This window comes from Hypanus sabinus, chromosome 29 (genome assembly GCF_030144855.1).
Source record: "Hypanus sabinus isolate sHypSab1 chromosome 29, sHypSab1.hap1, whole genome shotgun sequence".
In the NCBI taxonomy this organism is placed as follows: Eukaryota; Metazoa; Chordata; class Chondrichthyes; order Myliobatiformes; family Dasyatidae; genus Hypanus; species Hypanus sabinus.
In genome coordinates, this window is record NC_082734.1 from 7,820,292 (window position 1) to 7,843,547 (window position 23,256).

At 45.3% G+C, this 23,256-nt stretch overlaps 1 protein-coding gene across 1 annotated transcript in view; it reads right to left on the reverse strand.

The window, feature by feature from the left end:
• pdap1a (pdgfa associated protein 1a) overlaps nucleotides 1-16,089 on the reverse strand; it is a 30,491-nt gene extending 14,402 nt beyond the window's left edge. Inside the window, exons 1-2 of the mRNA XM_059953557.1 lie at nucleotides 15,985-16,089; nucleotides 1,116-1,198 (exon numbers count right to left, since the gene is read on the reverse strand). Coding sequence (XP_059809540.1) covers nucleotides 1,116-1,198; nucleotides 15,985-15,997 — 96 coding nt within the window. The 5' untranslated portion in view covers nucleotides 15,998-16,089. The remainder of the gene's footprint in view (nucleotides 1-1,115; nucleotides 1,199-15,984) is intronic.
• Nucleotides 16,090-23,256: the final 7,167 nt, after the last annotated feature.

Sequence of the window (23,256 nt, forward strand, 5' to 3'; positions counted from 1 at the left end):
ACTCACTCAGCCTATCCAAGTCTCCCTGTATTCTCCTAACGTCCTCTTCGCATGTCACACTGCCACCCAGTTTAGTATCGTCAGCAAACTTGCTGATATAGTTTTCAATGCCCTCATCTAAATCATTGACATAAATCGTAAAGAGCTGTGGTCCCAATACAGAGCCCTGTGGTACCCCACTAGTCACCTCCAGCCAGTCTGAGAAACACCCATTCACTGCTACCCTTTGCTTTCTATCTGCCAACCAGTTTTCTATCCATGTTGAAACCCTGCCCCCAATGCCATGAGCTCTGATTTTACTCACCAATCTCCTACGTGGCACCTTATTGAATGCCTTCTGAAAATCTAGGTACACAACATCTACTGGCTTACCCTCGTCTAACATCCTTGTTACACCCTCAAAAAACTCCAACGGATTAGTCAAGCATGATTTGCCCTTGGTAAATCCATGCTGGCTCGGCCTAATCCTATTTCTGCCATCTAGATGTGCCACTATTTCGTCCTTAATAATGGACTCAAGCATCTTCCCCACGACTGACGTTAGGCTAACAGGGCGATAGTTCTTGTGACAGCTGAAGATAGACCACATTTTATGAGTAATTAATGCAGAAAAATCAGGTCATTGCAAAGGGTTCACAAACTTTTTCTTGCAACTGTATGTCTCAATCAAAGGAGGTGTAAAGAGTTACTTCCCCCTGCAGGTCACCCTAGGGCAAGGTGTGGTACCTGCTTAGCAACCCCCCCCCCCCCCCCCACTACCTCAGCTGAAAAGGGTCACATGAAGCTACAGGAGCAGGTCATATGAGCAGCTGGTGCATATTGCAAGCCCTGGTTATGCGACCACTGACACCAGGCAGACAATCTCTGAAGAGCATTGATAATGGCAGGGGTCACCCATCTTGTGAAGACACTACCCAGAAGTGGCAAAGGCAAACAACTTCTGTAGAAAAATTTTGCCAGGAACAATCATGATCATAGAAAGACCATAATTGCTCATGGAACAAAATGAACAAACGTGCTCTAAAGCACTCAAGATATTTTACTGGGTGAAAAGCACTGTGTAAGAGAGTTGTGAAGACTGACGTCTAGGATGATATAATACCACTGTTACTTGCCTTTTCTTTCTCTGCTTTCATCTGAGCATCAATCTCATCTGGGTTTGTAAACTGCTTTGCCCTCCCCTTGTGACCCCGTTTTCCTAGAAGGGTTAAAGGGGAAAAAAAAAATTAGTTTTGATCAAGTAGACAGGTTGATATGTCACACAGTTCAAGATTTCCTCAAATTCAAACTTCAGGAAATTCCACACGCATAAAACGTCAATATTCAGTCAAAATGCAAAATAAAAAAGATTTCCTTTTTTCTTACTATTGAAATGTGGCGACATCTTCTGCCCATTTAGAGTGACCATAAATATTTAAAACAATTTAATATTCTGAGTATAATAGACACTCATGCTTCATGAAGGTAATAACGTTTATGCTTCAATGTTATTGTCATAGCCTAAGAATAGAAGGATGTCCATTTAGAAAAGGGATGAGGAGGAATTTGTTTAGCCAGAGGGTGATGATTCTGTGGAATTCACTGTCACATATGGCTATGGAGGCCAAGTCATTGGGTATATTTAAAATGATGAGGATGATAGGTTCTTGATTAATAAGGGCATTAAAGGTTACAGGGAGAAGACAGGAAGGACAATAAAAAGGATAATAAATCAGCCATGATCAAATGGCAAAGCAAACTGCCTAATTCTGCTCCTATACCTTAAAGCTTTGTGACTAAAGCACTAGGATGCTACAGTCTATTCATGAATCAAAAATTCAATTCATCTTTGAAGCTAATCATGCAATGTTAAACAGATACATGTTCGATTATAGATATATGCAGGGCCATCCCAAAAGTGAAGCAGTGGATAATTCAGCTTGTTAAAGAGAATCAGGTACATTTATAAAGTACCCACAAAGGACTAATGCCTATTTAGCAATTCTTAAAAGTTCAACAATCTGTTGACATTGTGTCACATTTGCTTTGATTTGAGAAATAACTGCACCACAAATTTAGCAATCTCAATCTCTCAGTCTCACTCGGGGGAGAAATGCAAATAATTAGCAGTAATGATACAAATTTACCACCAGGCAGAACATCCTGTTAAGCCCTCTTATCTTCCTTGGGTCTCTTCACCCAAATTTTCCGATAATACTCATCATCGACCCCAGTTCACTTCACTCACGTTATCCAATAATATCCACCATCGACCTCATTCACTTTACACACATTTTCTAACCTCTCAAAGTTGAGAGGCAAATTGACAGGGTGCAAGAAGGCGTTCATTAGTCAGGGATTGAGTTCAACAGCAGTGAGGAAATGTTGCAGCTCTATAAAACTTTGGTTAGACCACACTTGGAATACTGTGTTCTGTTCTGGTCAACTCATTATAGGAAAGATGTGGAAGCTTTAGAGAAGATGCACAGGAGATTACCAGGATACTGGACTAGAGGGCATTTCTTTTGAAGATAGGTTAAGCGAGCCAGGGTTTTTCTCTTTAGAATGAAGGAGGAAGAGGAATGACTTGTTAGAGACGTAAAAGATAAAAGACATACAAGACAAGAGGCATAGATTGAGTAGATAGAGTACTTCCCAACGAGGAAATGGCTAATACAAGGGGACATAATTTTAAGGTGATTAGAGGGAAACATAAGGGTGATGTCAAATGGAAGTTCTTCACACAGAGAATAATGGGTGTGTGGAACATTCTGCCAGGGGTGGTAGTAGAGGCAGATACATCAAGGGCATTTAAGAAACTCTTAGACAGGCACATGGATGATGGAGAAGAGCAAAAAAAGTTATGAGAGACAGAAGTGTTAGGTTGATTTTAGAGTAGGTTAACATAAGACCATAGCAGCAGAATTAGGCCATTTAGCCTGTCATGTATGCTCTGCCATTCAATCATGGTTGATCGTTTTTTCTTCTCCTCAGCCCCACTCCCAGCCTTGAGGCTACATTCACACTAGACCGGATAATTTTGAAAATGCCGGTTTCGTGTAAAAACCATTGGCGTCCACACTATGAAAATATTTCTATCCACATTGAAATGGAGATTTTGGCAAATCTCCTTCTGCTGTGCATGCGCAGGACACATCTACCAAAAACAAGCGACATGTTTGGTGTCGAATCTCACCGTAAAAGTGTGCGTTTGTGTAGTTACAGACTAGAAAATCTTAAAAGGACAGACAGCTGTTGGCTCTCACGCAGGAGAACTTAAAACTAAAAAAAACAAATATTGGAGCGTATGGAGGGAACCGACAGGGAATTCACGGGCTGTAAGACCCGGCTGACCATGAACATTGAAAAACTGACTAATTCTGTTGCATTAATAAAGCACCTTGTTAATTGTATAAAACATGTCTGCATCAGTGTTATCTTGTATTTCCATACAATGTTACATTAGGCTGTTACACATCTATTGTCAGAGAAGTATTTGCATAAATAGGTAAACCACCTTCATACGAACCAGGACAGAAAACGGCAAAGTGAGTACAGTATACTTATTTATTCAGTAAGTCATGGGTCAAAGTATTTGGTGAGTACATTTCTAACTCTTCTGGCTTCAGTCTCGTTGCCGTCTGTTCTGAAATTGTTAGGTTGTGTTCAAGAAAACAATGAAATAGCGCGCTGCCGTCTGACAAGCGTTTTCAAAAGTCTCCGGTTACCCCGTCCACACTGATCTGCCCGAGCAGCGTTTTCAAAAATACCCACCCTGGAAAGCATTTCTGAAAAGCTCCAGTTTCGGGGGATGAAAACACCTTTTTAGTGTGGATGGAGGGTAAAACGAGGAGAAAAAGCTTCGGTTACAGATTTATCCGGGGTAGTGTGGATGTAGCCTGAGATTCATTTCCTTATGGGCAGCCACAAAATAAAGGAACCCAAAAGCACCCATAAAAATAGCCACAAAGACCCACCAGCGCAGGGAGAGAGAGAGAAAAACAAATTGTGCAAACAATAAAAGCAAATAGCATTTAGATTGAAAGTGAGTCCATAGACCCAAAGCCCAGAGCAGGCCCACAGCCTCAGCTTTTTACAGTAGAGTAGAATGTCACAGAGCCCAGAGCAGTTTATAAAAGTCAATTCCTGAGGATGGAAGGGACTCTGAGCAGGAGAATGTAACTATTTATTTCCTTTTGAATATAGGAAGACTAGTTATCAGTCACAAAAACAATGGAGAGTTGTCCCTCTAATATGGCTTGTTCACATTAATTGCTATTTTGCTGGTAATTATCCACCTCACTTCCACTACTTTTGCCAGCACAGGCAAACCTCCTACTGTTGAATATGAGTCGATTCCAGAATCAGGAAATTTACATGATTTTACCCTTGATGATATGCTTGTTTTGCATAAGAGCCATGCAGACTCTGGGGAGAATGAATCCAAAGCCACGTTTATCCTGTGACCTCATCCTGCCAAGGTGCACTGTGTCAAGATGAAACTGAAACCCACCCAAATGTTAAGCACACATAGACAAAGTTTGCTAATGGCATTGAGCTCTGTTGTTCACTGAACCAAACCCACAAGATAACCTCAGGATAATTTCAACAGAGTGTTTTATTCTGTTTAACTTTCATTTTTTATATTCTATTCTAATCCTGCCCTTACCAAATGATACCTCTTATAAACATGGTACTGATTGTTTAATTAAGGTTTATCTTACACATTGTCCCGCAAATTTCCTCATAGATCTTGCGTGCTTCATATTCTGAAATAAACTCAGCAGCCACTTTATTAGGTATACCTACTTGTTAAAAGAAAATATCCACTCAGCTAATCATGTGGCAGCAACTCAATGCTTGAAAGCATGCAGACATGGTCAAAAGGTTTAGTTGTTGTTCAGACCAAACTTCAGAATGGGGAAGAAACGTGATCCAAATGACTTTGACTGTGAGATGATTGTTTGCGCATCTCAGAAACTGCTGATCTCCTGGGATTTTTACACACAACATTCTTTAGAGTTTACACAGAATAGGGCGGAAAATAGAAAAAAATCCAGTGAATAACAGTTCGGTGGGTGAAAACACCTTGTTAATCAGAGAGGCCAGAGAAGAATGGCCATGCTGGCTTAAGATGACAAGATGATGACAGTTAAAACACGTGTTATACCAGTGCAGAAGAGCATCTTTGAATGCACAACACATCGAACCTTGAAGTGGGTGGGCTATAGTAACACAAGATCATGAACATACATTTAGTGGTGACTACTTTAGTAAGTACCTCCTGCATCTAATGAAGTGACTACTGAGCGTATACTAAGGATCTGGTCTTGTTTTGCAATTCCTGCAATGCAGCGGAACTTGGCTTTAGCATGAGTTAGTAAATATTGAACCTGAAAGTGTCTCCTCAACTTTAGGTCTGGTGACCTGTATCCCATTTAACAGGGTTAAGATGACTGACAATTATTGATTGATATGTGGGAGGAGAAGTTGGTTCACATCCTCAGATAGCTCAATACCAACAACTACAAGACTTCATGGCATGATAAGCAGAAGTCTTAAGTAATTTGTGAAGAACAGATTCCTGGAGACAATGGAAATGGGGGACAATGTTGATGACACACACAAAATGCTGGAGGGACACAAAAGTCAGGTAGCATCTGTGGAAAGGAATAAAGAGTCTCTATTTCAGGCTGAGACTTTTAAAGACCCTTCCTAAATCCTAATGAAGGGTCTTGGCCTGAAATGTCAACATTATTTCCACAGATGCTGCCTTACCTGATGAGTTCCTCTATCATCTTATTGTGTTACTCTGGATTTCCAGCATCCGCAAAATCTCTCGTGTTTATAATGTTGATGGCAGTGGCTTAACCAAACTAGCTCAGAAAATCTTGCTATTTTAAAAGATACAGGTAAATAATGCTGTAAAAGACTACAATGCAGAATAACGGAAACTTCTCTGAAAGACTAGTATGTGTAAACAGATGAGATTGGTCAAAGTTAAAAATTTCACACAGTGCATTTGAGGCAAGTTAGTCAAAGGTAGCGTCAATGCTCACTGAGTTTATGTCCTTTGTGCAGAGGCATAAGCACTGAGGAATTATGAACTCTCCCCCCCCACAAAAAAATCAATTCTCAGCAATAAAAAAACTACTGAACATGGACATTTTAATTTTGTAAGTACTAGACTTTATACAACCCTTTTAAGATACAAACTGTAATAATCAAATAGGCTAGCCATGTAAACATTAATTTCAAACAAGAGAAAATCGGCATTGTGTTACTTTCCACTTCAGAAATTCCCATTTTAATCAGGATTTGTACAATTATCCCGAGTTCCAATTCAACGTGTTCAGACTCACAAAGTTGTGTAGTTAGAAACACCTTCCAACTACAAAACAAATGGAAATTTCCTTGTAGAATTCCGATTCACTTCAAAAGTCTTCTGTAGGCACCCAGAAGACTATTCATACACCTTTTCCTCCCTTTGCTGGTTTAGTAGCAATTGAAGACAATTGCCACTTCCTGATATCCAAAAGAACTCTTATTTTCCACATCATTAAAACAAAGTGGTAGCTGTTGAATCATAGCCAAAGTCCCACCGTGAGATTAACGAGCTGTCTACCATATCTTTCGAGTTTTGATCAATAATCAGTGGTTGAAATATGCTGCAAGATTTTTGCACGTACCCTAGGGGAAAGTACTAGTCTAATTTAACGTCACATCCAAAATAAAGGAATTTTGACATCAAAAAAATTTCCAAAAGTGTTTTAGATTATTTAGCATGTCAGCTAAAACTCTGACAAACTTCTACAGATGCATGGTGGCGAGAATCTTGACAGGCTGCATCATGGCCTGGTATGGAAACACCAACACCCAGGATCAGAAAAGTTTACAATAAGCGACGGACACAGCCCAGTCTATCACAGGCAAAACCCTCCTCATCTCTGAGCAGAATTACAAGGACAGCTGCCATTAGAGAGCAGCATCCATAATCAAGGATCTCCACCATCTAGGCCATGCCCTCTTCTCGCTGCTACCATTGGGCAAGTGGTACAGGAACCTTACGTACAATGTACTTCGTATGTTAATCAAAATGGCTTCTTTGGTTTGCTAAAGTAGGGATGCTTTTATGGTTGATAAGTAAGCAATTGTTTAGCTTTGGACTTGCTGATGTAGGGATTGTATTCATTTTTTAACCAATGGGGAATGTTATTTTGTCTTGTGAGGCTGGGAGCTTGGGGGTTTCGCGTTTTTTTTCAGGGGAGGTGGGAAGGAGACGCCGAGGAAGGTGGACGTGCGCTGCACTGCTCGGTCGACCACCCGGGTGGTCCCAGGTGCGAGGACGTGGAGATCGGAGGAAAGTGACGAGGGGTTGAATGGTTCGATGATTGAGCTCCAACGATGTGCACTAAACTGACTGAACTCTGATAAGTTGGCGCCTTTTACTTTATTTTCTTTTCCTTCATATATACTGTATTGCATAGTACTCTTTTAGTTTTAGTAAAATCTTTAAAGTGTATTCCATAACGCTATCTGGTTTGAGTTTGAAATTGTGTGTGTACGCACGGCATAAACTGGATTCTCACAGCACCTGCGTGTATGGAAGGTGGGGTTGCTGAGTGGCTGGATCTCCTTTTCCCCTAGACACATACCAGCCTGTAGGGTAAGTGTTACATTTGCAGGGGCTTGTCTGGGATGATCGATGTGAAGAGGTATTCCGATCTTTGAAAAGGGCACTGACCCAGGCCCCGGTTTTGGGTTTTGCCGATGCCCATAAACCATATGTGCTGCACACGGATGCCAGCCGAGAGGGTCTAGGGGCTGTTCTGTACCAGGAGCATGGCAAAGCATTGAGGCCAGCAGCCTTTGTCAGCTGAAGCTTGTCACCATCTGAGAGAAACTAACCCTCTCACAAGTTGGAGTTCCTGGCGTTGAAGTGGACGGTGGTGGACAAGTTGAGCAATTACCTGTACGGAGCCAAGTTTGAGGTGAGAACTGATAACAATCCTCTCACTTATATTTTGACTTCGGCTAAGCTGGATGCCACAGGACATTGTGGCTGGCGGCCTTGTCGGTATATGATTTCAGCCTGAGGTACCGCCCAGGAAGCAAGAATGTCGATGCGGATGCTTTGTCACGTCGGGAGCTGCGGGAACAGGAGAAGGATGAAGAGTGGGAGAGTGTCCCTGCCCCTGGAGTGAAGGCTATGTGTCAGTTTGTTATCATGGTGAAGGCCGAGGGAAGAGGAAGGCTGGAGCTAGCCATGGACCATTTGGGGGTTTTTGACGACGCCGTACCCCTAGCTTACTGTGACCCTGACTGCACTGTGGACTAAACAGTTGCCAGAACTGAGTCCGGGGGAAGTGGCAGCTGCTCAGCAAAATGACCCGGGTCTTGGCACTGTGTGGAGAGCGGTAGAGAAGGGGGATGTGGAGTTGGTTGAGAAAGCGAAACACCCGTCCGTGCCTCTGTTATCGAAAGAGTGGCCTTGGTTAAAGTTAAAGAACCAAGTCTTGTACCAGGTCACGGCACCTCAGGACCAACCCCGCCGTTGGCAACTGGTCCTGCCGGAGAAGTATCAGCAGACTGTACTCCAGGCCTTACATGATGATTCCAGACACTTGGGGGTGGAAAAGACCTATGGATTACTCAAAGACTGGTTCTACTAGCCCCAGATGAGGGGGGAGGTCGAAGAATACTGCAGGGGATGTAGTCGTTGCATCCAGAGGAAGACCCTGCCAGCGTTGGCGGCTCCACTGTCGCACTTGCAGAGTGCGGGACCTCTGGACCTGGTATGTATGGATTTTCTGTCGATTGAGCCTGACACCAGCAACACCACAAATGTCTTAGTCATCACCGATCATTACACTCGCTATGCTCAGGCATTTCCCACTAAGGATCGGAAGGTGACGACAGTGGCGAAGGTGTTATGGGAGAAGTATTTTGTTCATTATGGCCTTCCCAGGAGAATCCATAGTGATCAGGGGCGGGACTTTGAGAGCCGGCTTATCCATGAAATACTGACTATGGTGGGGTTGAGAAATCCAGGACTACGCCTTATCACCCACAGGGTGATCCTCAGCCAGAGGTTCAACAGGACCTTGTTGGATATGCTCGGGACGCTGGAGATTGGGCAGAAAAATAAGTGTAGTCGTCATATTGGACAATTGGTTCACTGTTACAATTGTACTCGCAATGATGCTACAGGGTACTCGCCTTATTATCTGATGTTCGGGCGGGAAGCGAGGTTGCCTATTGACGTGTTTTGGGGCTGAAGTGGGTGAATTACCCAGGAAGCCCTATCTAAAGTATGTGTCCGATATGAAGAGGGAGTTACAGCGGGCGTATGAGTTGGCCGAGACAGTGGCTACCAAACAAAATCAGAGGAATGAGATATGATCAAAAGGTGCGGGCAACCGGGTCCTTTTACGGAATTTGGGGCTCCCTGGTAAGCACAAGATGGCAGATCGATGGGCGGCCAGCCCCTATGTAATAGAGAGCCAGATGCCGAATCTACCAGTTTACCGGGTGAAACCTGAGGATGGGAATGGGCCTATCAAAGTACTCCATCGGAATCACCTGTTGCCCCTGAGTCAAGCGGTGTGGGTGTACAAGGAGCCAGAGAGGGAGGCTGTGCCTAGTGCAAGGACTCTGCGAGGGCGCAGAGCAAGGGAAGAGCCCGCTGCTGAAGAGCTGAGACGGGTCCTTAACCCGGGAATGGATACCGATTTGGAAGATGACGACTCAGATGAGTGGCCCCTGCTCCCATTCGCTGGCGTTTCAGTACCAGAAGAGGAGGCTCCTGGCCCTTCCCTTACTGAGAGGAGGGAAGGTGTTGATGATCAGATGGAGAGGCAGCCAGCGTTGGGGGAAGAGAGGGTGGAACCCGAACATGAGCCAGAGAGCTCTCAGGTGAGGGGGGAACCCCGTGAGGGAGTGAGGATCTGTCAGGTAGACCTGGGGTGTCCGAGGCAGAGGGTTCGCAGGTGAAGAGGGAGCCCAGTGAGGCGGAAGGGTCAGCAGAAGGGGTATGGAGATCTCAGAGGATTAGGCGCCCCCCAGAGCGGTTGACATATGTGGTGCCAGGAGAACCGAGTGTGATTTCTACTGCTCTGGTTAGTTATGTCACTGCTTTCTGCACCTGGGTTGGGTTTTGTGTTGCAAGAAGCCTTGGGAAACTCTGGTAATGTCACGAGGGCATGACATTTGCTGGTGGGGGGAGAATGTACAATGTACTATGTATGTTAATCAAAATGGCTTCTTTGGTTTGCTAGAGTAGGAATGCTTTTATGTTTGATAAGTGTTTTCTCTCAGTTGTTTAGCTTTGGACTTACTGATGTAGGGATTGTATTCATTTTTTAAACCAATGGGGAATGTTATTTTGTCTTGTGAGGCTGGGAGCTTGGGGGTTTCGCGGTCTTTTCAGGAGAGGCGGGAAGGAGACGCCGAGGAAGGTGGACGTGTGCTGCATTGCTCGGTTGACCACCCGGGTGGTCCCAGGTGCGAGGACGTGGAGATCGGAGGAAAGTGACGAGGGGTCGAATGGTTCGATGGTTGAGCTCCAATGATGTGCACTAAACTGACTGAACTTTGATAAGTTGGCGTCTTTTACTTTATTTTCTTTTCCTTCATATATACTGTATTGCATAGTACTCTTTTAGTTTTAGTAAAATCTCTAAAGTGTATTCCATAATGGTATCTGGTGTGAGTTTGATATTGTGTGTGTACGCGCGGCATAACAACTTGATTCTCACAGCACCTGCATGTATGGGAGGTGGGGTTGGTGAGTGGCTGGATCTCCTTTTCCCCTAGACATATACCAGCCTGTTGGGTAAGTGTTACTCTTAGACCCCACACCAGCAGGTACAGGAACAGTTATTGCTCTCCTGAACCAGTGTGGATTACTTCACTACCTCAATGCTGAACTGATTCCACAACCTATGGTCTCATTGAGCCTACAACTCATTTTCTCAAAATTATTTATTACTCACATTAGGGTTAAGGTTAGTCCTCTTTTTCATGCTGGATATTTGCTAGTCTTTGTATAGTTTTTTTAATAAACTATTGTATTTCTTTATTATTCTTGTAAATGCCCGCAAGAAAATGAATCTCTTGCTAGCATATGGTGACATTGGAGCTTGATAATAAAGTTACTTTGAACTTGATGTAATCATAGAAGATGTTCACCAGGATATTGCCTGGATTAGAGGACTTCAGTAATGAAGAAAAATTGCATGGGCTAGATTTATTTTGGATCAAAGGATGTTATGGTATATAAAATCACAAGCATAATAGATGGGGAAGACAGACTCCTCCATCCCATGGTAACAAGGATATCAAAATCAGGAGGTGCAAATTCAAGGTGAGAAGGAGATTTAAAGGGGAAAAATGTCTTTTTACATCAAGAATTATTGTTATTTGAATTCACCACCAGGTAGTAAATGTTCAGCACGCACTTTGGTAGGTGCTTAAAAAGGCAAAACATAGAAGGATACAGGCTAAGTGCAGACAAGTGAGATTAGATGTATCCTGAGGCAAAATTAAATAAACAGGGATAGAGTTGGATCAAAAGGCTCCTTTCTGTACTGTGAAATCTACAAATTACTTCCAAATACCAATCTGTTCATTATGTGACAAGGGTAATCATCATCTCTCCATGACCATGGCTGTTCTTGGCAAATTTTTCCACGTAAGTGGTTTTCCATCGCCTTCTTCTGGTCAGTGTCTTTACAATACGGGTGACCCTAACCATTATCAAAACTCTTCAGTGATTGTCTGCCTAGTATCAGTGGTCACACGACCAGGACTTGAGCTATGCACAAGCTGCTCATATAACTGCTACCATGGCTTAACTTGATCCTGATCAGGCAGCGAAACAGACCGTACAACTTGTCCAATAGTGACCTGCAGGCCAGCTGAGAGAAGGAATACCTTCCACCACCTTTGGTAGAGGTGCATCTCTACCATGCCATCCAAAACGTCTGTAGGTTTGTCAAAAGATTTTAACACAAGACCATTGGTAGTAGGAGCCTAAATTGCTACCTGACCTGCTGAGCCTGCTCCATGATTCAGTAAGATTGTAGGTGATCTGGCCATGGACTCAGCTCCACCACCTTCTTTCCCCACTCTACCATTACCCTCAAATATATTCATTGAGGTAGCTTCTATTGCTTCCCTGGGCAGAGAATTCCACAGATCCACTACTCTGTGAAAAGCAGTTTTTTTTCACTTCTGCCCTAAATCCATTCCCCTAAATCTTGAAGCAACTTCCCTTAGTTCTAGTCTCACCTACCCACCTCTACCCTATCTATCCCTTTCATAATTTTATGTTCCTGTAAGATGCCTTATCATGACAGCAGAGCAGTTAGCATAACACTTAACAGTACAGGTGACGTGGGTTACCTGCTACTGCCTGTAAATCCTCCAGACAACTAAAAGAATCATTAGGAGGCAAAAGATGAAATATGAAAGCAAGCTAGCAAACAATATCGAAGAGGATAGTTGAAGTTTTTTCAAGTATGTAAAACATAAAAGATGAGAGTGGATATAGGACTGCTAGAAAATGAGGCCGGAGAAATAATAATGCGGGTCAAGAAGATGGCAGCTGAAGTAAATGTGTGTTTCACATCAGTCTTCACCGTGGAAGACACTAGCACTGTGACGGAGTGTGAGGGAAGAGAAGTGAATGCAGTTACAAGGAGAAGGTGCTCAAAAAGCTGAAAGACCCAAGGGTACACAAGACATCCAGACCAGATGAACTGCACCCTAGGATTCTGAAAGAAGTTGCGGTAGAGATTTTGGAGACATTAGTAATTATCTTTCAAAAATCATTGGACTCCTGCATGGTGCCAGAGGACAGGAAAATTGAAAAGGTTACTCCACTTTTTAAGAAAGGAGGAAGGCATCAGAAAGGAAATAATAGGCCAGTTAGCCTGACCTCAGTGGTTGGGAAGAGTGGGAAGATTTTGGAGTCAGTTGTTAAGGATAAAGTTATGAAGTACTTGGTGACACAAGATAGGACAAAGTCTGCATAGTTTTCTTAATGGAAAATCTTGCCTAACCTGCTGGAATTCTTTGAGACTATATGTAGGATAGATGAAAGGGATACAGTGGATGTTGTATATTTGGACTTTCAGAAGGCCTTTGACAAGATGCCTACAGCCTACAAAGTTAAGAGTCCATGGTATTACAGGAAAATTACTGGCATGATTAGAGCATTGTCTGATTGGTAGAAGGCAGTCAGTGGGAATAAAAGGGTCCTTTACTGGTTGGCTACATTGACAAGTGGTGTTCCGCGTGGGCTGGTGTTGGGCCTACTTCTTTTTATGATGTTTATCAATGATGGAATAGATGGGTTTGTTGCCAAGTTTGCAGATGATACAAAGATTGGTGGAAGGGCAGGGAGTGTTGAGGAAACAGGTAGGCTGCAGAAGGATTTCATTTAGGAGAATGGGCAAGAGTGGCAAATGAAATACAATATTGGAAAATGCAAAGTCATGCGCTTCGGTTGAAGAAATAAATGTGCAGACTACTTTCTAAATGGGAAGAAAATCTAAAACTGAGACGCAAAGGAACCTTTAGGGCATCCTAGTGCAGAACGCCCTAAAGGTTATCTTGCAGGTAGTCGGTGGCAAGGAAGGCAAATGTAATGTTAGTATTCATTTCAAGAGACCTAGAATACAACATCAGGGTTGAGATGCTGAGGTTTTATAAGGCACTGGTGAGGGTTCACCTTAAGTATTGTGAACAATTTTGGGCTCCTCATCCGAGAAAAGATGCACCGGCATTGGAGAGGGTCAGAGGAGGTTCACAAGGATCATTCCAGGCATTAAAGGGAAATCATGGTGGGGGAGTCTAGGACAAGAGGGTACAGTCTCAGCATAGAGGGGCATCCATTTAAAACAGATGCTGAGAAATTTCTTTAGCCACAGGGTGGTGAATTTGTGGAATTTATTACCACAGGCAGATACAGAGGCAAAGGTGCATTTAAGGCAGAGATTGATAGGTTCTTGTTAAGACATGGAATCAAAGGTTACGGGGAGAAGGCTGGGGAGTGGAACTCGGGAGGGAAAAAAGGATCAGTCATGATTGAATGGCGGAGCAGACTTAATGGGCCAAATGGTCTAATTCTGCTATGTCTTATGGTCTAATGCAAAGAGTCTGTACATTCTCCGTGACCACATGGATTTCTCTGGGTGCTCCGGTTTCCTCCCACAGTCTAAAGACTTACCGATTGGTAGGTTAACTGGTAATTGTAAATTGTCCCATGATTATGCTAGAGTTAAATAGGGGAATTGCTGGATGGTGACATCTAATTGGTGCAGGAGACTGTTGTGAACAGTTTCAAACTAGCGTCAGATGGCTGCAATCATGGGCCATTACACTACACCATGCTCAGAGGGAACAGTTTAAAATGGTATTGACTGCACGTGTTTGTGTTCAAAATGCAGTGATTTTTGTCACTGACAGTTGGCGAGAAATAAGCAGCAAGATAATTCATAACTGATTTGATCACTGTGGTTTCAAGCATTCAGAATGGAGATGCAGAAATGGCCATGAGTGAAAATGCAATGATTTCATTACTTCAACAAGTTAGAAACTATAAAGAATTTGAAGGTATCAACAATAATCTTGAATGTTACACTGAAAATGAAGATTTGGAGGATGCAATCGTTGACACCATTGTATTCAGTTCATTATCTGCGCTGATTTTGCTCATTTACAATTAAAAGAATGTGACATGGATGAATTCCTCCATCGATAATTATTAGGAAGTAATAAACTTTTATAGTACTACAATAGTATTGGTAGTGTTCTAATTAATTCTGTATTTTATTTAAATACATATCTTGTTATTCAGTTTGCCTTTTTTTTAAATAGCTCTAACTAAATCCATGAAACTTCGGCTAATTGGGGCAGTGCTTAATTGCACCAAAACGTACTGGTCCCAATGTGTCCCAAATAACCGGAGTTCACGTTTATCTTTTCTCAAGGAGAACAGAATGCACACAGTACTCCAGGCATAGCCTCACCAGAACCCTGTATAATAGCAACATAACTTCCCTGCTTTTAAACTCAATCCTTCTAACAATGAAGGCCAACATTTCAGTTGCTTTTGATAACCTACTGCATATGCAAACTAATTTTTGCAATTCATGTGCAGACACTCTCAAATCCCCATGTACAACAATGGTGCAATTTACATAATGATCTGAGCTATTTTTTCCTTCCAAAGTGGATGAACTTAAAGCCAGCAATATTGTATTTCATCTGCCAGAGCCTTGCCCACTTAACTATATCTCTACAATCTCTCTGCAGAATTTGCCCTTCCATTTAGTCAACAGCAAACTTAGATACATTACCATCAGCCCCCACCTCCTTTAGAAATCCTGTCAGATGTTGTCTAATCTCAGTGCTATTTTCTCACTGACTTGTTATTACCTTCCATATTAAACCTATAACTGGGGTCAGGCTCTAACAATCCACGGTTTCACATTCGTTTTAAAATTGTCTTCACCCCTCCCCCCCCCCCAAGCACTTCAACAGCCAACTAGGGTCCCACACTGTCCCCAACTACTTCAGCATCCAAATAGGGCTATCCCAACCCAACTGCTTCAGCTCCCACCCAGGGTCACCCCGTCCCCAACACCCATTCCCCCTAGGTAACCCATCCCCACCCTGACTGGGTCTTCAGCATTACAACCACGGGGGGTGAGAGGGCCACAAGACCCTAAACACCCCACCTCTCCCCACACAACTCCCAGCTCCTTTTCGGGATCAGCATTCCCTACTTCCCCTCCACTGGGGGACGCTCACTTTCACCATCACCCCCCCCCCCCCCCCACACACACACACACACCACACCACCCCCAGTTGCCATGGCGCCGTTCGGGCCCAGGTGCCCGTCCCAGGCCCCTGAGGAGAGCCGTCTCTCAGAGGGCTAACTTATCACCTCCCCCCCCACACTTCCCCACCGTTCTGCCAACCTTCGGCAGCCCTCACCTCCCCGCGGCATCTCTACGAAGAACCAACGGCAGGTCTCAGCACAAGTCCCCACTTCACAATCGACCGCCGCCACCACCGAGTGATGACACTTCCGCTGAGAAAGCTGACCGACAGTTCAGTTGGCCTATCACCGTGCAGATGACATCATCCACGGGGAGCAGCCAATCAGTGAGGAGGGACCCCAGCCGAACCGCCTCCTGTGTGGGCGAGTGGAATGAGCAGCAGCTGTTTGATTGATGGTTGCCTTAGAACCAATCGGCTTTTAGAAATCTGGTGCACGTGAGACGGTGGCTTTTCCATCCAAAAAGGCTGGGGCCATGACTTGCGAAGATCCGGCTTCAAAATTCATCATATTTGGGAGTGCAGAATGGAGGTTAGGAGAAATATTAGAGCTGGTTGTCATGGAAGGGAATAATTTAAATATTTCTTCCCTTTTTCTCAATGTTCATCCAATGCCAAGAGATGTTGTAACAGGGTAGTTGAGTATTGGAAATTATACCTTAGTGTGGGTAATTGGCATGGAGGTCAAATGGGAGTTGATGGTGCGAGAGAGATTACAGTGAAAGTAAAAATTAAAATACAGGTGCTAGATATCTAAAATATAAATAGATATCACTGGGAAGAGAAACAGAGTTAATGCTTCAAGGTCAAATCAAAGTGGATGAGGGGAGTGGGTCAGACAGGGTTGTTATACAGGCAAGTTGAGCCCCTTTCAAACCTACAAGTCTGGTTCACTGGTTTATTGGTGAGACTGGCGGTGGGGGAGCTGTGTGACTTTGGTTGTGGTAAGGACTAGGTCTCCTGCCTCCTGCAACTGTCTGGGAGGGGTGGTACCAGAGGTGGCTTGGCCCCTCCCATCGGTACTGACCACCAGTTTCGCGCAAGAAAAGCTGGATGATGTGCATTCGTCTGCAGACTGCTGAGGGCTTGATCTTGCCAATAACGCTTAAGCATCATCAACGTACAGGTCATTTCACTTGGAGACTTGGGCTATATATCCATTTGCCGTATGACTGTATGTTTACCCCCTTATTGTGTTGGCGTGTGGCCAAGTGGTTAAGGCATTGGTCTAGTGATCTGAAGGTTGCTAGTTCAAGCCTCAGCTAAGGCAGCGTGTTGTGTCCTTGAGCAAGGCACTTAACCACACATTGCTCTGCAACGACACCGGTGCCAAGCTGTATCGGCTCTTGCCCTTCCCTTGGACAACGTCGGTGGTGTGGAGAGGGGAAGGCTTGCAGCATGGGCAACTGCCGGTCTCCCATACAACCCTGCCCAGGCCTGTGCCCTGGAAACCTTCCAAGGTGCAAATCCATGGTCTCTCATGACTAACGGATGCCTATAATTCAAAGATTAAAAGTGCATTTATTATCAAAGTATGCAGTATACAACCCTTCCCACAGACCACTACAAAGCAAAAAAAAACTAATTCAAAGAAAAAAATTCAAACTCCCAATGAGCAAAGAATAGATTACACAAATGGTACAAAAAATTATCAAAAAGCACAGATATGAAACTTCAAACCACGTCATCGAAGCAGTCCGGGAATATTCAGTTCAGTTCAATATGACACCCTGACTGCAGGCTGCAGTCAAAATAGCAACAAGACACAGGAGTGACCAGATACATATCATTACGTGAACTACAGAGTCTGACCCACAAACCACATCGATTAAACCCTGCTCCAGACCCAGAGCTCTGGCAGCAGCAAGCGATATGGTGACTGAGCAAAGACAGGCACCTTCCACCTAGAGAGTGAAAGAAAGACCAGTCTTTCACAGGCTTATAAAATGGCGGATGGAAACGTGGTCAAGCCACAATGCAACAGGTTGGGCTGGAAAGATAAAGGGCTGGAGCGGAAGGAAACTGACAGGAGAGGAAAAAAAGATGGGCACCCAGTGGGAAGTGATAGGCATTTGAGAAGAGTGGCCAGAGTGGTGAATAAAAGAAGAGGGGAGGGCAAGGGAATTGTTTCACTGGGAGGAGAAATCGATATTCATGCCATGTGTAAAGGGGGTTTCTTCTTTTTTGGGAAAGGATTTCTTTTTGTTAACTAGCAGGAATGCTAATTTACTGATAATGAGAATGGTATTCCTTTGTAAACCAAATGGGGATTAATGTTCTTTCTTCTGAGTCTGTAAGCTTTTGTTGACGGGCTTTTGGGCAGATCGGCGTGAGGGGGTCGAGAGAGAGGACGCAATGCTCTAAGCTGGGCGAGGATCGGACCCCAAAGGGGGGTCCGAGGCCGGGAGATTCTCCGAGGGGGGGGGGGATGAAGCTAGATGTGCTTGGTTGACCACTCGGAGGGTCCTGAGCTGTTTGGAGAGTCGAGGAGTTCGGAGGGTCCTGAGCTGCGAGTCGAGGAGTTCGGAGGGGATCAAATGGTGGCCAGAAGACTTCAGTAATTGAGCTCCAACGGTTGTGCACGAAGTGGTTTGGACTTTGATAAGTTTGGCGCCTTTTCTTTAATTTTCTCTTCATATATACTGTATCGTTATTAATCACTTAGTTATAGTAACCTTTATAAATTGTACTCATTTAATCGCATATGTTGTACTGTCTGGTTTTGGGCGAGGCGGGGACATCACACAGCATCCACACCAGCTGATTACCCAGTTTGGCGGGGCCGAAGGCTGCTCCCCTAGACGAAACGAGCTGAGCCAGCCTGAGGCGACCCAGGGGGTTACATTGTGGGGTGCTCATCCGGGGTTGATTTCTGTGGAGGCTGTGTGATCACCCTATTTAAATTGTGTCTGCGGCGAAGAGCTGGTGTGCCTTTGTGGGTGTGCGATTGCTGGTGATCGCTGTGTGTGTGTGTTGGGTGGGGTGGCTGCTGTTGGTAGCCTGGAGGTCGTTGTTCGAGTTCCGACTAGTGCTGACGAAATGGTGGTGGGACCATGGGTTGTCCGTATTGTTTGGAGAGTGAGGAGTGACAGGTTGGGATGTTTCAGCAGTGGTGAGCTCCGCCCAGTTATTGAAATAATGTCCAGCCCTAAAGGGGCGGAAGCGTGGGTGGAGCGGACCCCTCAGTTATTGGGTGAGTGGCAGTGCTTGGCTGAGGAAAAGCGACAGGGATGGGTTGAAAGTTTGAGTAGGCGGGCTGGTGACTTTGTTAGAACTGTCAGGCGCAATTACCTCGAAGTGACCGCTGCCAGTTCTGGGAAAGTGTGGGAAAATGCGGGTGGTTCGACTGGAAGTCAAATGCCGCAGCTGGGGGGCTTATCATAGCCGTGGCAGGAGATTGGTGGGAAGTTTTTAGGGTATCCCTTTTTGCCTAGGGGGGCAGATAAATTGCTTGTGGTGCCAAGGGGATCAGTTGTTCCGTTGATTCGAGAGGTGTTGGGAAACTTAGAGGAGGCCCAGTGGGGGAACGGCTTGGGGTCTCTGGGGGAGCACGTTCCCAGCAATGTACCAAGGAACTCCCGAAAGGAACAGACTCTATTCCTGAAGGCTTAGAGGGGCCACGCGCACAGGTGTTGTTACGGATGGATGGAAGTCAAGTTAAAGCCATCCTCGGCACCGGGGCGCCGGTTAAGTTGCTGTACAGTTTGTTTCATAACCGTTATTGGAAGCATTTACCCTTGACGACATTGAGGACACTGGAGATTCGGGGTACCAGTGCCGGTGATTATCCAGACGATGGTTGTTGGTCAGTGAAAATGGAGTTCTTAGAGGCAAATGTGGAGGAGACTGAGGTTCGTGAATCGTTAATGCTGATGTGTCCGGACCCTGTTGAGACGGGCAGCGTTTCTGTTCTAGAGAGAACCAATATCCTGCTGGTGCACTTGGGGGCCTGCCCGGAGGAGGCGGGTGAGCGCTGTTTGGAGGCATTGTCGATGCACCCAGAGTTTCGAGCTGCATGTGCGGATGTGTGTAGCAGCATTGGGCCAATACCGAATTCAAACAAGAGCCAGTGGTGGTACGGCCTGGGGGAAGTATCTGAGGGTGAGACCCTCTTAGTGGACGCTGTGAAATACCACGAGAGAGGGGAGTTGACTGCTGAAGACACCTCGGAGAGAGAGAGGTTGCGGCGTCTGGCCCCTGAAGCCGTGGAAGACGTAGGCAGCGTGTGTGTGGATTGTATTGCGTTGAAGAGGCGCACTGTCAGTGACCAGAATATGGCCCTGAGGGCCAGAGAGGTGATGGCCTGTCTGAATGGTGCGATGTGGTTTAAGGTGCTCGATCTGAGGAGTGGATGTTGCCAGATCCCGATGAGTGGGGCCGACAAGGACAAGACGGCCGTTATAAATTCCCTAGGAGTCTTCGGGTCCGAAAAGATGCCACAGGGCATATCTGGAGCCCTTGCAACCTTCCTGCGGGGCAGGTGGAAGACCATAGGGGATATGGAGGCGTTTGGAGTTTTGGTGTATGTGGATGATCTCTTGGTATTTGGATTTGCCTCAGGAGAATATGAAGTGAGGTCGTTGCAGGAGCAGCTGAGAACTACCGAGTTAAAGTGTTTTCTGGACTCGTGTCAGGGCTGGCGAAGGTCGCAGCTCGTGAGTGATTGTCTCTACGGAATCAAGTTTGAAATGAAGACGGAGAGACTGGAGAAAGCGATCTGGAACCAGTCGGAAGACTTACAAGTTGGAGAGAATGAAGAAAGTTGTCTGACTGAGGGTAATAGCAAACTGAGAACCCGGAGAGGGGAGTTTGCAGAGGTGAAGAAATTACAGATGACTCTCAGAAGAGCGGAGCGGAAGCTTGAAGGGAACCTGAAGATGACCATCGACAGTTCAAATGAAGAGCAAAACCTGAAAGTTGATCTGGAAGAAGTCATGAGGAAGAAAAATCTGGAGAGAAGTGCAGTGAATACTGAACAGGAGGCTGAAGAGACTGCGGGAGCAGTGCAGGCCACGTGTTTCCGTTTGGAGAAGATCAAACAGCAGCTACCGATCACAGGAATGAGGAAGAATACAGATTCGATGGATGATGTGCTGGATGTGTGGTACATGCTGCCTTTTGCTGACTTTCCCTTGATTGAGGAAGAGACCTTTGGCCCTTCTCCCATTGAGTCAGGTGTAGCGGGGAGGGTTAGCTGTGTGCAGTGTGGGGCATGAGTGAGAGGTTGAGAGAGGAGTTGGTAGTGGGCCCAAGGTATCCCCAGTTGTGTCCGAGCCTGAAGGGTTTAGGTGAGGGGGTACGGAGGCCTCAGAAGGGTTAGGGAACTCCCAGATAGTTGGCCTAAGTAGCGCCTGAGGAACAGGGCGTGAGGGTTACTGTGTGGGGAGGAGATGTCACTGTTTGTGCTTGGGTTACGGTGTGTTGGCAGGAAAGGTGGCAAGTTATTTAGTAGTCATGAGGACATGACTTTTATTTGGTGGAGGGAGAGTGTAAAGGGCGTTTCTTCTTTTTTCTTTGTTACTGTTGGGAAAGGGTTTCTTTTTGTTAACTAGCAGGAATGCCAATTTACTGATAACGAGAATGGTATTCCTTTGTAAACCAAATGGGGATTAATGTTCTTTCTTCTGAGTCTGTAAGCTTTTGTTGACGGGCTTTTGGGCAGATCGGCGCGAGGGGGTCGAGAGAGAGGACGCAATGCTCTAAGCTGGGCGAGGATCGGACCCCAAAGGGGGGATTCTCCGAGGAGGGGGGGGGGGGGATGAAGCTAGATGTGCTTGGTTGACCACTCAGAGAGCCCTGAGCTGTTTGGAGAGTCGAGGAGTTCGGAGGGTCCTGAGCTGCGAGTCGAGGAGTTCGGAGGGGATCAAATGGTGGCCAGAAGACTTCAGTAATTGAGCTCCAACGGTTGTGCACGAAGTGGTTTGGACTTTGATAAGTTTGGCGCCTTTTCTTTAATTTTCTCTTCATATATACTGTATCGTTATTAATCACTTAGTTATAGTAACCTTTATAAATTGTATTCATTTAATCGCATATGGTGTACTGTCTGGTTTTGGGCGAGGCGGGGACATCACACAGCATCCACACCAGCTGATTAGCCAGTTTGGTGGGGCTGAAGGCTGCTCCCCTAGACGAAACGAGCTGAGCCAGCCTGAGGCGACCCAGGGGGTTACATTGCCATCAGATTGGAGGCTACCCAGCTGGAATATATGGTGTTGCTATATATTCTGTGTTTTGCACCTTGGCTCCAAAGGAACACTTTTGCTTGGCTACATTGATGGGTACTTATGTATGGTGGACTGATCATAAAACGTGAACTTGAACTTAAGTTGTGAATCTGCTGGGATCGTCTACTTTGTCCCGCAGTCCCGATGTGACCTCCTCTGCATTGGTAAGACCTGTTGTAAATTGGGGGACTGCTTCGTTGAGCACCTCTGCTCCATCCGCTGCAGGCAGAACTCCCCATGGCCAAACATTTTAACTCCAATTCCCATTCCGACATGTTGGTCCATGGCCTCCTGTGCCAAGATGAGGCCCCCCTCAGAATGGAGGAGCAACACCTTATATTCCATCGAGGTAGCCTCCAACCTGATGGTGTAGCCTCCAATGATTTCCCCTTTTGGCAAAAAAGAAATTCCCTCTTCTTTTATTCCCCACTCTGGTCACTCTTAACTGCCTATCACCTCCCACTGGGTCCCCTCCTTCCCTTTCTCTGAAGGTCCGGTCTCCATTTCTATCAGATTCCTTCATCTCCAGCCCTTGAACTTCCACACCCATCTGACTTCACCTGTCACTTTCTAGCTATTCTCCTTCCCCTCCCCCCAGTTTTTTATTCTGGCATCTTACCCCCTTTTCTCCAGTCCTGAAGAAGGGTCTTGGCCCAAAACATCGACTGTTTATTCATTTCCACGGCTGATGCCTGAGCTGGTGGGTTCCTCCAGCATGTCGTGTGTGTTGAACATGCCAGACAGGGTAGTGTAGCCGTACAACCCTACTTGTAAGGTCAGGATTCAATTCCCACTTCAGTCTGTGAGGATCTTGTGCATTCTCCCCATGATGGTGTGGGTTTCCTCTTGGTGCGGGTAGGTTTAGTGAGTTGTGGGCAGGCTACGTTGGCGTTGGAAGTGCAGTTACACTTGCACAACTGCACAATCCTCGCTGATCGGAACCACACATTTCACTTTATGTCCTGATATATATACAACATACATAGACAAAGCCCAGCGGAACCGATTCTACTGACAGAATGAGGGGCAAAGGTAGGTTATTGGCATCTTAAAACCAGTCATTTCAGGCAGATGGGACTCATGAGACATGGTTGGCAGCTCATCTAGGAGAAGGAAAACTCTGATCTCAAAGCTCTGCTGCCTTGTGGCTACACCCACTCACGGGGAAGGCTTCAGGAGTAAAACCCTGAAGGAAAAATCT